This window comes from Corylus avellana, chromosome ca10, assembly GCF_901000735.1.
Source record: "Corylus avellana chromosome ca10, CavTom2PMs-1.0".
In the NCBI taxonomy this organism is placed as follows: Eukaryota; Viridiplantae; Streptophyta; class Magnoliopsida; order Fagales; family Betulaceae; genus Corylus; species Corylus avellana.
The window spans coordinates 4,329,874-4,344,829 of NC_081550.1; the positions used below are offsets into that span (position 1 = coordinate 4,329,874).

The 14,956-nt window shown below is 37.4% G+C and overlaps 2 protein-coding genes across 2 annotated transcripts; one reads left to right on the forward strand and one right to left on the reverse strand.

The window, feature by feature from the left end:
* Positions 1-3,244: 3,244 nt before the first annotated feature.
* Positions 3,245-4,187, forward strand: LOC132164472 (transcription repressor OFP6-like). Its single transcript, XM_059574989.1, has one exon. It carries the CDS (start codon positions 3,340-3,342, stop codon positions 3,862-3,864), a length of 525 nt encoding a protein of 174 aa, XP_059430972.1. The 5' UTR covers positions 3,245-3,339; the 3' UTR covers positions 3,865-4,187.
* A 4,186-nt stretch (positions 4,188-8,373) lies between these two features.
* Positions 8,374-9,048, reverse strand: LOC132163908 (transcription repressor OFP13-like). Its single transcript, XM_059574284.1, has one exon. It carries the CDS (start codon positions 9,046-9,048, stop codon positions 8,374-8,376), a length of 675 nt encoding a protein of 224 aa, XP_059430267.1.
* Positions 9,049-14,956: the final 5,908 nt, after the last annotated feature.

A 14,956-nucleotide genomic window follows, 5' to 3' on the forward strand; every position in this document is an offset into this window, starting at 1 on the left:
AAATGTAAAAGTGTTGAATTAATGGTTCAATTCTATACATTAATTAGTAATTGAGAACAACATTTATCTCATTAATTCCACCTCAAATAAATCATTCTTTTAGGTTTCCAAAATAATTTGTTAGGTTTCAATAAGAATTTCTTGAAAACTTACTTTTAATTGAAACTTTTGAGTATATATTTAGATAAGATGCTTAGACGGCTGAAATTTATGAATTTGAGAATCTCAAATTTTAAAGGAATTAGAATTTCGATTCTCAAATTCATAAATCTCAGCCGTTCATCTCATCTAAACGTCTAAAATAAGTCATATTTCAGCATTTAATGAGGAAGCTACTAAACTTAGAAACAACAACTGGAGGGGATCATAATTCCTAAACCTATGTTTCATAGCTTCCTCATTAAATGCTGAAACATAGCTTATTTTAGACCCTTAAATGAGATGAACTGCTGAGATTTATGAATTTGAGATTTCAAATTTAAAGGGAATTGTAGGGGATCTCAATTCTCCATTCTGAACCTAACCTAAATAATGTTATTTATTAGAATTTTATATGATTGCTCATACAACTATCATGATGTTGCAGTCAAATTAACCTTTGGATCAACAAAGGTTTGTAAAAATAAAAATTAATAGTTGATATTTACTGTCACATCATCATAATTGTATGAGAGTCATTTGATATTCTACTTAAATATCATTTCTCAAAGCCAAAGTTTTAACTGCCGTGACCTATAATATAGCCCTAATCTAAGGACGGTAAATCATGAAAGTTATAGTCTTTTAGTTGAAAGTTTTTGAGTTTGTTGGGAAAGATTTTGAAGTTGAATATAAAATTTACCCTAATCTCATTTCCGTCATACTCGTTCAATTGAAAGTCTTTTCTTTTTGACATATTGCTGTCAAACAATTAGCTATATGAGTAGAACTTTTATCTCCAAAAGTAATGTGACTTTTAAAATCACTTAATATTATAAGTAAATAGGGATAAAAGTCCTTAATAGAATAATGTGACTTTTAAAATTATGCAATATTATAAGTTCCTTTTCTATCACTCTTGTATGCTTCCAAGAATGATGTGGTTCTTAAAATCACCATTAGCCTTATGATTGATCATTATTAGATTTTGATTAAATGATGATTTTAAAAGCCACCTCATTTTTACAGTGACATAAAAGGAACTTCTAAAATTACTCTTAAATTTAAGATTGATCATTTTTTGATTTTAATTCAATGGTGATTTGAAAAGCCATATTACCTTTGGGGATAAAACATGAATTAAAGTCATACGTATAGCATTACTTGACTGACTGAACTATAGACGATCTAATGTACTTTTTTTTTTTTTTTTTTTTTAAAAAAAAAATAGTGAAAAAAATTCTAATAGGACCAAATTAAAGCTAAACCTAAACGTATACATGGACAAAAGGCTGAGCAATCAAACTATTGCGCTAATGCGCCATGATTTTGCATTAGCGTGCTTATCCGTTGCTTGTTGTTTGTTAATCCTTTTTATCTTTACTAAGGTGGCACTCCGTGAGATTTTCATACCTCCAAGCCTGTAGGAGCATACATAGCCCTAAACATTTTTAAAACGAGTACAAAAATATTATTTTGTGATATTTTGGCCTCGTCAAATAAATAGTTTTTGATTCTCATATGATAGATTTTTACTTTTATACTCTTATGTCATATTACTTTATGACTTATGACATGCATGTTTTTAGACTTACAACTTAAATATGATATTCAATTTAAGACTTTTTTTTGTTCTTATTGTACATAAACGTCCGTGCACACACACTATACGCATCTATACGCTTTTTTATTTATATAAATTTAAATCGCCACATAAAAAAAAAATAATAATAATAATCCTGATTCTGCCCTGCCTACTACGAACCCTCACCGGGCCTTCATAGAACACGTATGCCATTTTACCAGCTCTTTTTAGCTTGTTACCCTTTGAAAGCAGAAAAGGAACAAACCGTATTGTATGAAGAGAGCAAAATAATTATACCTTTATATGTAATGATATATTCACTATTCAATAGGGCCATTGTTATCCCTTTGTTTTTTATTGATTTGAAGCAATCTCTTCAAATATACTCTTCTATTGATTTGGAGGTAAACAAACAAAGCAACTCAATCTTCTTGGGTGTCCTTTGCTTCTACAATAAGATGAAGCAGAAAATCTGAATTTAATTATTAGTTCAAGGCATAGTTGAATAACTTTTTATATCACATTAATGCCGGTCCAATATCCACCAATATGTTCCAAACCTATTGAATAAGGTGATCAATTTCACTTGGCTTAAAAGAGCCACGGGGAAAACAATTTGGATAAAAAAAAAATATAGATATTTTTACATTTAAAAAAATAAATAGGGATAGCCGAACCACCGGATGGCCACCCACAGATATGCTCAGAAAGGGTAGTCGAATCTTGCTCATGTTAGGGGTAGTTTGACCACTGATCATTTGGCCAAAGGGAGTGGGGTGGTCCGACCACCCCTAAATATGCGTTTTTTTTTTAAATATATATATATAGGATTATCAAGTTAAAATAAGTGATAAGTAATTTTGAAATTACAAAAGCAACTGACGATAAGACAAATTTCCCAGTTCATATCGATAATTCATAAATATCCTTCAAAATTCATAAGCGGATAGAGGTGGCTAGCCACCCCCTTAGGCCCTAGCTAGGGGGTGACTGAACCACCCCCGGGGCCCTAGGGGATGGTGGCTTTGGCCACCCCCAAGGGCCGGTTGGGGTAGCCGAAGGCCCAAAGCCACCCGGAAAAAGAATAAATGGATATATATATCCCAATTTCAAATTAGATAAACAATTTTTTTTTTTTTTAAAAAATAAATAATCTTATCATGAGAGTTGTTTCTCAGTATCACATGCCCAATCTCTAGTTGCCTGCTACGTTAACTCAAGTGTCTCTCAATTTCTTTTTTTAAAACTATATATTTTATTTCATCAATAAAAAAATAAAAATAAAAATAAAAAAACTTAATTAAAGTTTAATGTTTAATAATTTGAAAAAAAATAACTAATTAAATAAACTAAAATAACTTATTAGAGCTAAATTTAATTTAAACTTTGTTTGAGTATCTTCCTCTCAACTACATTTGAAAAAAATGACTCCTGCCCAAAACTACCCTTTTTTAACTTTTCTCTAAACAGAAGCCAATACTGAAAAGGACTTCTACCAAGAACACCTTATTCCTCGCAGCTCTCTCTCTCTCTGTGCAAATGGCTTCCATTTTCTCTCAAAACCGCTAGTTTAATTATAACTGCAAAAGCTTTCCAATTCTCTCTCTCTCTCTCTCATGTCTTCGAACAAGAAAAACCTCCTTAGAACCATTTTTACATCAAATGCAGGGTGTGGGTGTAGCAGGACAAAACCCGCAGATGTATTTCAGCCAACGGCGAAGCCAAAAATCATCGCCGACGAAAACCCAAATCCCTCCGGCTCCTCCTCAAGCTCCTGCGACAGGAATGGCGGCCTCTCAATCGACGAAGAAGATTTCACATCCACCACAATCTCCGAATCCGAAACCGACCCCAAGAGCTCAAAGATTCCCACGCCGTGCCAGAAAATCAGCGACAGCATCGCCGTGGAGAAGGATTCGAGTGACCCTTATCGAGATTTCCGGCAGTCGATGCTTCAGATGATATTAGAGAAAGAGATTTACTCGAAAGACGATCTCCGGGAGCTTCTTGATTGCTTTCTCCGGCTGAATTCGCCTTGCCACCATGACGTCATCATTAAGGCTTTCAAGGAGATCTGGGATGAGGTTCTCTCTGATAGGCTGATTCTGCTACAGAAACCGTCAAAACCATGTGAATCCTAGCTGTGGCAGACTGGCACGTGTGAGAGCGATGGGAGGTCATTGAATTCGCACGTGCAAGGAAGCTGCATGGGAAGGTAACCACTTCATTTAATTTAGTCATCAATAGAGATGGGATTTGATCAAATTTAAAGCATATATGGTAGCTAGCAGATGAACGATGTGTCTGCCTAGAAGGGATAATCTTTTTTTTTTTTCTCTTTAATTTTTTTTTATATATATATAATGTTTTTTTGGTCTGTAATCTGTATCATTTTATGTCATACAAATTCCTACATGAGCATGCATTAAGTAGTACTGAAGTGTGTAGTTTTAATGAGTTAGTGGTTGGGCTATCTTTGTTGCACTTTCTCTTACTTTCATGTGTAGTTTTGTTGATTACAGCTTGGTTCCAGAACTTTCTGTTCTTATTTAGATTATGCTTCCCCAGCAAGCAAGAGAGAGAGAGAGAGAGTGACATTTGTCTTAATGAAAAACGCTAATTGTACTTTCAAATACTTATTATATGATATGAAATTGAAAATTAACATCAAATTTTAAACGGGTTAATTTATATATTTCTCATAATGATTTTTAGTGCTACATTTCTTAATCTTTTGTACTAGTGGTTGACACAAATGGTCTATGTTATATAACAATAATATCTTACTGAAAAAGGCAAAATACTTGCCCTTACCTAACAAGGTCCCATAGGATATTATTCCTAGTTAAGTATTTTGAACCACTATTCATTAAGCAAAACAAGAGGAATCTTCGATCTCCCAAGAGGAACTTAAAACAAGATATTTTAATCCCAAGGGATAACACGTACAAGGGAGGAACTAACATCTATAGTTTGAGGGGCAAAAGTACACAAAAAAAAACAAAAAAAAAAAAAAATTGGGGCGGGGGCATATTCTAATTTAAAAGAAATTCTAAAGGCATTTTAAAAAAATTTTGGGGAAACATGCGGCTTGAAGACCCCCCAAGCCCCCATGTAGTTCCGCCCCTACAATTAATCTACTTACCGGGTTGAATCTTCGATCTCCTCTTAATTTGGACTAAATTCACTTGTACAAAAAAGAAAGAAGAAGATATTTTTGATCCTTCAACAATTTTTTGTTGTTGTAAATTTATCATTCAATAAAAATAAGAAGAGTTACAAAGAACAAAAAGTCCAAGAGAGGTGGGCTCTCCAATAACAATCTAAACGAAAGAAAGAACGCCGAATTTGGAAACAACAAACATGAAATAGGTGTGTTAATGATCCCCAAATGGGTAAAAAATGTCTTGGTCCTTTATACCTTGAGCAAAAGCCAATGAATTGGTAGCATAAAGCAGTATAGACGCCAAAATAGAGGAGGGTAGGTGCACGACACTCGCAACACTGTTCAATCCTACTCGAATGGGCAAAGACATGATCCTCAAGGGACCTTTCAACCTTACCCGAATCTCTATTAGGTAAAAATAACAATCCCCGAGAGGAGGTTGAGGAGGGGAGCTAGGCACTTGTGAACTTAGAACCAACACATTCTAAAAAAAAAAGTCTCCTTCACATGATAAAAAAACTAGATCTAAGGAGACCATAACCCACAAATAACAAAAGAAGTACAAAAAATACAACAAAAACCAACGGCAGCAAGCCACGGAGGATGGTTGAGATAGGCTACGAAGGAGGAATGTGGGTTGTCCACGGCATGCAAGCCATGTGCCGATGCGTGGAGGTCTGAAGGAGTCACTGAGGAAGTCATCGAGGAGCGGAGTGGCCAGTGGAGTCGATGGCGAGGTGCGTTGGAGAGTTGCAGTGATAATGGAAAGCGGAGTCTCGCTTAAACGTGCAAGCCATGTGTCAGCGCATGGAGGCCACACTCTAGCGCATGGGGGTCCAATGGAGACACAAAGAATGACGCGTAGAGGCCTGAAGGAGTCACAGAGGAAGTCATCGAGGAGCAGAGTGGCCGTTGGCGACGATGGCGATGCGCGTTGGAGAGTGGCAGTGATAGTGGAAAGCGGACTCTCGCTTAAGTGTGCAAGCCATGTGTTAGCGTGTGGACGACAAGCTCCAATGCATGGGGGCCCGATGGAGACACAAAGAACGACGAGTGGAGGCCTAAAGGAGTCACGGAGGAAGTCAGCGAGGAGCGGAGTGGACGGTGGCGGCAATAGCGAGGTGCGTTGGAGAGTGGCAATGATAGTGAAAAGCGGAGTCTCGCTTAAGCATGCAAGCCATGTGTCAACGCACGGAGGCTTGTTTGATCCTTCGCCATTTATACTATTATCCATGTAGTGAAAACTTAATACTAAGAATTGGCTGGTGTGTAACATGCATGAGGTAATGACGACCTACACAAGCAAGTGCCTCCAAGGAAGCAAACATTGGCAAGCAAAACTAAAAGATTACATTAATAAAATTGTAAGGCCCAACTATAAAGTAATTAATGGGAGAATCTCATATATTCTTAAAGGAATTAACTTTAGATGTCGCTAATGACATAATCTCATAAACAAATGCATTCAAAATTTCTAAAATAATATCATAATTAACCCTAATAAGTCTAGAGTTAGCCGACTTATGCTAACATAATATAAACTTAATACGGCTAGCTAATATGAAAAGGCCGTAACATTCTCCCTCTCATCCAGTCGGTGCTTCCTCAAATCCATTCCTTGATTTGTTCGCTCATGGCACATATATACCGACAGTCAAAATAGGCCAGCAACCAAAAAATTTGGGCAAAGGTGGTATGGAGGGAGGGTTCAATCCAACCCGTTGCTCTTCAAGGCAATTCCAAGTGCTCGATAATGAAGCTCCATAACTCAGGTTGAATTCGGCTGAAAATATGTAGTCCTTCGCACCCATAAGGCCAACAAAAGCACGATGATTCCCGATAAAGGGGTTGAGGTTTGCTTGTATGAAGAAATGTTCCGAGCTCCGGCACAACTAAAGCCAAAGTAGTATTCAAAATTGCACGAGTAAAGCTCAGGAAAAAGTTATAAAAAAAATAAAAAAAGAAAGAAAGAAAGAAAGAAAACGGATAAGGTGTTGGGTCTCTTGGTGCATGCATGTGTTTCATTCCATGACACAGAGAGAGAGAGAGAAAGAGAGAGAGATTGTCAATCTATTAATAGTGGCGGAGCCAGACAATTAATATTGGGGTGCTGTTAAAATTTTTTTGAGGATGTAGAGTGGTAACTTGCATAACATAAGTAGGAGAGAATTTTTTTTTTTTTTTAAAAAAAAATTCTTGGGGTACCATGTGGAATTTGAGTAAAAAAATAGCAAAAAAAATTAAAAATTAAAAGCTTTGGAGGTGCAGTGGCACCCCCAAAGCCTCAAGCGGCTCCGCCACTATCTATTAATAATATATTAATGACAAAATAAATAATTAAAACATTTTATCTTCAGCGTAATATATATTGTGACAGAAGGCAGGCAACCTTTAACAATGAACGCACACCAAGCAAACCAAAACTTATCTTTTGTCACAGCAAACCCATTAATTGAAAACAACAGACTCCATCTTCTCGATCCTCTAATTATGATCATATATATATATTAAAAAACAAACTTAATTTACTGACCATTAAAAACTTTGATGGTCATGATGGCAGGATGGTATAAATTTCACATCTGATCAGATCATCAAGAAACCGATGTGGTAGACGTGAAAGCTCAATATAATTATAATAAGGCACTTAATGAAGGGCAAATGTTTTCTGTATTTTTATTTTCTTTTTCACCGCTACCGGAATTGTGAAAAAAAGTTACCGTTTTTAAGGTTTTCAAAGGTTGTAAATTATATATATATATATATATAGTTGCTACTTTGAACAGTACCGTACGTCCATTGTTGTCGAATCTTGTACCTCCATTGATGTTGATGTGGTTTAAATAGTTGTATGTCCTGTTTGAACCATTCTCACTATTTACGTACGGAAAGGTTATCTAGACAAATGTTTTTTTTTTAAACATTTCTTTTAATCACAATTTATTTTAAAAATTTAAACGAGGTAAATTTAATTATTTAATCAACACTTCAATAATAACGTGATGTGTCACCGCCATGCATAAGCTTTTCTTATGTGGCAAGCACCACATGGTAGCACTCCTCCTCCGCCTCTTTTTCTCTTCCAATCGCTCTAGGTTTATTGTAAATCTATTCAAGTGGCCGATATGGGCTAAGTTTGTGTGAGAAAATGTTGGCTTTTCGAGCATCAAATTGTGCAGAATTTCATAAATTACTATTTATTTGCATGTGACTTCAGTATTTGTTTGGCTTTTAAATATTAGTGTTGAATTGCTTTAATTTGCTTCTTTTCTCTAACATCTATTTTGTGTTTTGAGTTCTGTTTGTTGCATGCTCTCGGATTTTAAGCTCAATACATATGGCCATTGAAAAAAAAAAATTGTTAAAAAGAAAATAATATTTAATGAAAGTAAAGAAGATAATAGGAAATCTGTTAGGGTGTGTATTGATCAAAGATTAATTAGCATTTATTTTCAATACATGGATGGATTGCTTATTAAACAATTCAACAATATTTTGGAGATTTTCCCTTCTCTGCACATGAAGGAATATTGCTTTCTACCTCAATCTCCCGCCAGTCTTTCGATTTTGATGATGAATCCGAAGCACTATAATAAAAAGAAGAAAAAGAAGAAGAAGAAGGAAGCCCAGCAAACACATCAATGAAGGCCTGGACTACAAATCCATGGTTTTTCTTCCTATTCATCTTCAAGTACCAAGCCAATAACTCCTCTAGGTACTCCCAGTCCTTTTTCCCTGCCCTCATCAACCCATAAGCCTCAATCATTTCCTCCATAGATTTCCTGAAATCAATATATGGATCATTGGATTCTATTGCTTCCACCACACACTCCTGGAATGAAAACCCTCTTGCTCCTATCAAAGAGCTCGTCTCCTCCGGATCAAAAAACAACCTCTTTGACGTCAGTGCCTTTACTGCCATCTCTACCAACTCGCCACCATTTTCATCCACGACTGCTGACAAAGACTTCGACAGTGATGAGCATGATGATGATGTCATGACAACGTTGGATAGAGCAGATCTGTGGCTCTTAAACATGTTGTCTTTGTATCGGAGTGATATGGATTTGAGGTGCTCAAAAGGTAGCCATTTCCATGAAGCAGCTTCTTTAGCTTTTCTGCTTCTGAAGATTGAAGGCAGCTTCATCCTCTTCACCATTGGGTCTGATCAATATGGCATGTCAACAATTTCCTAGCTGTGTTGCTTTTACATGAATGGATAGAAGTCGTATTTATATGGGTTTTTAGGGTCATTCATGTTGAGCATCTACCTGCAATTTGCATGATTAATTTCATGATTGCTTGTTTGGTCAGGAGAAATGGCAATTTTCAAAAATTTTTTTTTAAACGTCATGTGATCGATTCATTCTTTATTGCATGTCTATATGACTACTGACAACTGTCCAGTTCAAGAGGAGCTCCAGCTTACACGTAGTACTCTTGAACTCCAACTTACACGTACGTGCTGTGTATAATATGTCACATTTAAAGAACATATATGACTATAGGGCCGTATATAAATGAGTCTGTTTGATATCCGCTTGGTTTAACTCGACCTCGATGCTGTACAAATCCGCTCGATTAGTAAACTCGACTTGCTCGAGAAAACTTGATAGGAGCTTGCAATCTCAACTTGTTTGCCCGACTAGTTAGGTCGTTCATATATATATATATATATATATAGAGGTTGCTTTAAAATTTGGGCTTAAATTGTACTTGGATCATACATTAAAGAATTTAATAGCTTAGCTCGAACTCGAGTTGAGTTCGGCTCTGCTCGAATAGCATTTTCAACGAACTCGAGCTCACCCAAACTTTAAACGAGCGGAGCTTGAACACATATTTCATAGTTCGGCTTGAGCTTGAGCTCGGCTGGAATAAGCATAAACGAGCTAGTCTTAAAATCCTAAAGCTCGACTCGGCTCGGCTCAATTATAGTCCTGTCAATGGTACGTAGTTTTTCATTTTGGTACCAGTGTATTATTTCCTTGTTGGTTGTATTACTAACTGTAGGTGATTGATGAGGATATATGATTTCTGTTGTTAGTGCACATATGAGTCTTGTGTCTCATATTCAGAAATATATCTAAGTGAAGCTAAATTCATTAGCTTAAGCTTTTGAGTTAGAATGATGTCCAAATATGTATATAAATGTACTCTTGATGGAATCCTTGGACGATTTTCGTCCTAAATATTGATATCAGAGCTATGATTAGATTCTACTTAAAAATGTGTTTTGGTCTTTGACGTGTTTGGTTTGATGATTCCTTTTTAACTCTTGTTCGCGTGATACTCTTGCATTTGTAAAAGGATTCACAAGCGAGGGATAAATTGGTCAATGTGCAATAGACTCACATGTAATGGAAAATTTGTGTCCTATGTTGAGGAAAAAAAGAAAAAGAAAATAAGTAGTAGTTAATATACCTTAATGAATCTAAGCCTACTATCTTAAGCTTTTGAATTAAAATGATGTCGAAATATGTATATTAATGTATTCTCATAGACTATCCTAGGCGATTTTCTCCCTAACTGTTAGATCGGGCCTTTTATCACCTTATCTAAAAATAATTAGTGTGCCGTGAAAAAAATTAAAGCCTTTTATGGCATTCGAAATTTCACTTCGTAAGACATGTTTTAAGAGACCTCCAAGTGAACGGAACATCATTGTTGCACCCCAACACTAGTAGTTTTCATGTGGAGAAGATTTTGAGTACGGTTGAATGAGTTTTCTTACGAGAGTGATTATGTGATACGACAGTTTTTATGAAGGCGATTGCATGATTGGAATCCGATGATGAGCTGTAAATTGCTCTACGGCGGCGATTTATATCCACACGATGAATCGCTGTACCACGTACTGTGGTTCACTTGTCCTTTTCATCCAGGACAGTGGTTGATCCACTACGGTAACGCATTTCCTCTTTTATAAGACTTGCAATTGGTTACAACCTGCTCCTTCCTAACTTCTCCTAACGCTACCTATCTTCTGCATTTAATGCAGGGTGCACGCCGTTTCCTGTATCTTCTTTTGTAATACCATTCTTTCTATTTCAAGTCGGCAGCACAGACACCAACAGTAGCGGGATTCAATGGTCTTAAGAAAATTTGTATGTAATTAGACAAGTATTAGCCTATTAGGGTATGTGTTCGAATTCCATAACAAAAATTCTCACACAAACTTAATTAGTATTAATCGCTTTAAACCTCACTTATTGTAATCATGCTCCGATAAAATAACCAAGTTTAGTTGCCCTAAAAAGAGCCATATTGGACAATTTCCAATGAGCTTATCAGATTAAAAATGCTACTCATCCCCATGTATGCAAAACATATTTCTCCCAACTCTCCTTTCATTTTCATTCATTTCTAGACTTCATTGACTCCGTTAGTCACCCATAGACATGCAATTTCTGGTGATTTTTTCTATTTTGCAAGTAGCCTATCCCCTAGCTCACTCGTCTAAAAATAAGTGTTAGCAACCGGTGCCGTATGTGGGAAATAAACAGTTGGGCTAGACTGAAGGGGTAGCCCACTCTTTTTAGTAAAAGAAGGGGGACACTGGTTATTTATTTGAAAAATGATTTGTGTCAATATTTTACTCATATTTTTTTCATATTCTTCTACAAATTCAATATATCACCTATTAGATTTGTGACACCACATTAGTCTACAAATCTAATAGTTAATTTATAAGATAATATGAATATATATATATATATATATATAGATAAAATATTGACAATAATCATTTTTCTATATAGAAAACTATATGTGTTTTAATTCGATAGGTTTGTTCAGATTCAGTCAAAGCACACGTAGGCATGGAGTTGACTGGCAATGCTTACTAGGCCTCAAGCCAAGTCAATTTGCAGTGCCGTGAGTTTTTGTTAATTGTTTTTCTTGTGGTTATTTAGTATAATCTTGAAATAAAGGTCATAATTGATATCCTAATATCTATATATTCACAACTTCTAACATAGATTTCAGCTTGGACTGAGTCTTGGTACAAGTCGACCAAATTTGAGTCCGTGACCAGCTGCTCATGGGTCTCCTTTTCAACCTTTTGACTAACACCAAATGTGGTAGTTCAAAAATAAATGATGCCATACCCTTTTTTATCATTTTCTTTTTTCTAATTAAAATGGCAGGAGAAATCAACAGTAAATATAAATAATTTACCTAACGTGACTATAATAATACCAATTGGTTGAGAGTTATAAAGAAAATGCCATCCCCAAGGGTCAAGAAGTATTTTAATCGGTTAAAATTATGCTTAATAAAACAAAAGTCATTAATTTGAATCTCTCTTTCCGTTATTATAACCCGACCCAACTCCATCTTGTCATCAATATTAGACTTGCTATATGACAATTAAATATACCAGATTTACCAAACAAATTTTTTTAATTGAATAAATAAATATAACAATTAATTAATATTTTCATCTCTAAAACACCTCTAAGCCATACAACACGCCGGCATGCTTTTCCGGCCCATCATTCACAAAATACACATCCCTCATCTTCTGAAACGCATGCCACGTCAGCAAGCTATCCGAACCGGCCTGGTGGCACTTCCCAACCGCCCTGTCCACGTCAAGTGTTCTAGCCACCCGGTCCAACCCACCGAACAAGCTCTTACAGAACCTCATCATGTGTTTCACGTCATAAACCCTGTTTCCGAAAAACACCCTCTGAATTTTCAGAAATTCCTCCAACCCATTCGGCAGGCTCCGGCGCGTGAGGATCTTCACCAGGTACCCGAAGTCGTACGCGCTGTGGAACGTGACCCAACTCACCGAGTCATTGCAAACGAGTCCCGACGACATCATAAACTCCGCGAACCGGGCCGAGTCGACCCCCTCCTCCCGGTTCCTCTCGAAGTCGATCCCCTGCCGTCTCAGCAAATCGATCGAGTCGGGAGCGTAGGCATCACGCGCCACGTCGAAGTCGCGGAAGTTGAACTCCCAGATGAACCGGTTTTCACTTCCGAGGTCGGGAAGGTTACCGTTGGCGTCGGAGAGGGTCAGACCCACCTGGATGAGGTTCAAAACGTCGACGTTGGTCTTCAAAACCCGGTAGTGATCGGAAGGCCGGAGCTGGCCGTAGTATGGCTTTCCCGGGTCCACAGCCGGACGGAAAACCAGCCCAGGAAACTCAGTGTCCATGGAAATGTAGGAGTAGGTGTCGATGACGTCCCTGATGAGCTCGAATTCGGATTCCAAATTACTCGCCCAGACCTCCCGGATCTTAATCGGTTTCAGATCGTCAACAGTCATAGTTGAGTACACTCCGTCGTCACGGTCTTGGATCTTGAAAAGCTTTGTTTGTAGACTCCGTCCGGAAAGAAGACCGAGATGGTCTTTTTTTTTTTTTTTGTTTTTTTTAGTTGTTGTTGGTGTGTTGGTTTGTGGCGTTGAGGGGTGCGTTATATATGAAAAAGGTAGAGACTGGAGAAGTTGCCGGGAAGGGACGTGGGCAGATAGAGAGAGAGTGAGTTGAAGGGGGTGGGGTGGGGTCCAGGAGTGTCCAGGTTCAACGCGTTTTGCAAATGCTTTTGACCGAAGGAAGTAACGGATCAGAGACTCGGTCCACGTTGGCCTCCTCTAACTCCATTAATTTATTTTAATAGTTAATTTTGGGTTTTTGAGGCTTTGTGCACGTTTTATAATATATTTCTCGAATCATTGAATGAATGATATGCCACTCCACTTCTCCGTGTAGGTGCAGTGCGGCCGGAGTCTTGGTCAACAGGTTGAGATGGCGCAAACAAGACGGTAGACTAGAAACCAACGCGAAGACTTTCCTTTCTTTTTTTATTTATTAATATCTTTCCAAATTACAAAACACCTATGCGGTCGGGCTGCAAAACTGATGTTTTGCAGCATCCAATAGCATGCGTACACGTTAGCTAGTAACACAGAATCAAATAGGAACAAAAGCACTGGATTTTAAATCCAAAGGCCAAAAAAATACCCATTTTTTTATCACGTACCCTCTTTTTCTTTCTTTCTCTGGTTCATCTTCACCTATGGTTCATCCTCAGCACCCAATTGGTTCATCTTTCTTTTTCTCTCTCCATTTTCACCTTCTGGAAAACCAGAAAGAAATTAGACTTCCTTTGATTTCTTTTGTCATAACCAAAAACACAAGCATTGAAGAAAGCACAGGATTTTTCGCAAACCATCGCTGGCCAACCGTTTGAGAAAATTTTGGTTTTTTCGTGGAAATGGCAGTGACCCTTCTGAGAAAAAACAAGGTTTCGTGACTCATTTTTTGAGAAAAAAAAAAATCAAGAAGCTTTCCATCTTCTAAATCTCCCCGTGTTGGCTTATAGAGAAAAATGGGTTCTTCATCGTCTACGGTTGATATTGGTGTAGATAGGATCAACGCCTATGGAGCGCCCTCAAGTTGCTTTGATTTTCTCTAGTTGTATTTGATTTTGGAGTTTGGCTATGCATGCTAGAAATAGATAGAAACAGATTGGCTTGATATGGTGAGTCTGGAGTGATATTGTGAGTTTGGAGTATAATTTGGCTTGAATATGGTGAGTCTGGAGTGATATTTTGAGTTTGGAGTGATATTGTGAGTTTGACTTGAATTCCATCAAATGTGCACCATTTTAATCTGTTTGGCTTAGTTAAATTATAAGGCTTTGCTGTTTTCTATTGTTTCTGTACTGCTTGGATTGGCCATTAGCATTGGCCATTGTCTTTGGTATGGCCTCCCACTCAATTAGCATTGGCCATTGTCTTTGGTGATCAAATCAATACGCAAGCGAATCAATACTCAGTCATTCCTTCAAACAATTCGACTCATCTGCACAAAACATTTCTTAACAAAATTCACAGTGGCTAATACATATGGCTACAACTCAAATCAACTCAGAAAAATGGCTAATATATATGACAGTCCCTTTGAAGCTCAGCTTCTCCTTGGTCCCCGCTTGGTCTCAAAAATTTCAGGTGTGCACGCTTGGTCTCGATCCACCTGCCCGGGCGCCAGCAAACCCACAACCAGACACCGGCGCCAGCCAGCATCCCGGAGTGGGTCTGCTGGGCGTTCAGC

Bases quoted from the DNA above. Each gene is read 5' to 3' on its own strand.
- LOC132164472 (XM_059574989.1), top strand. From the start codon at position 3,340: ATGTCTTCGAACAAGAAAAACCTCCTTAGAACCATTTTTACATCAAAT.
- LOC132163908 (XM_059574284.1), bottom strand. From the start codon at position 9,048: ATGGTGAAGAGGATGAAGCTGCCTTCAATCTTCAGAAGCAGAAAAGCT.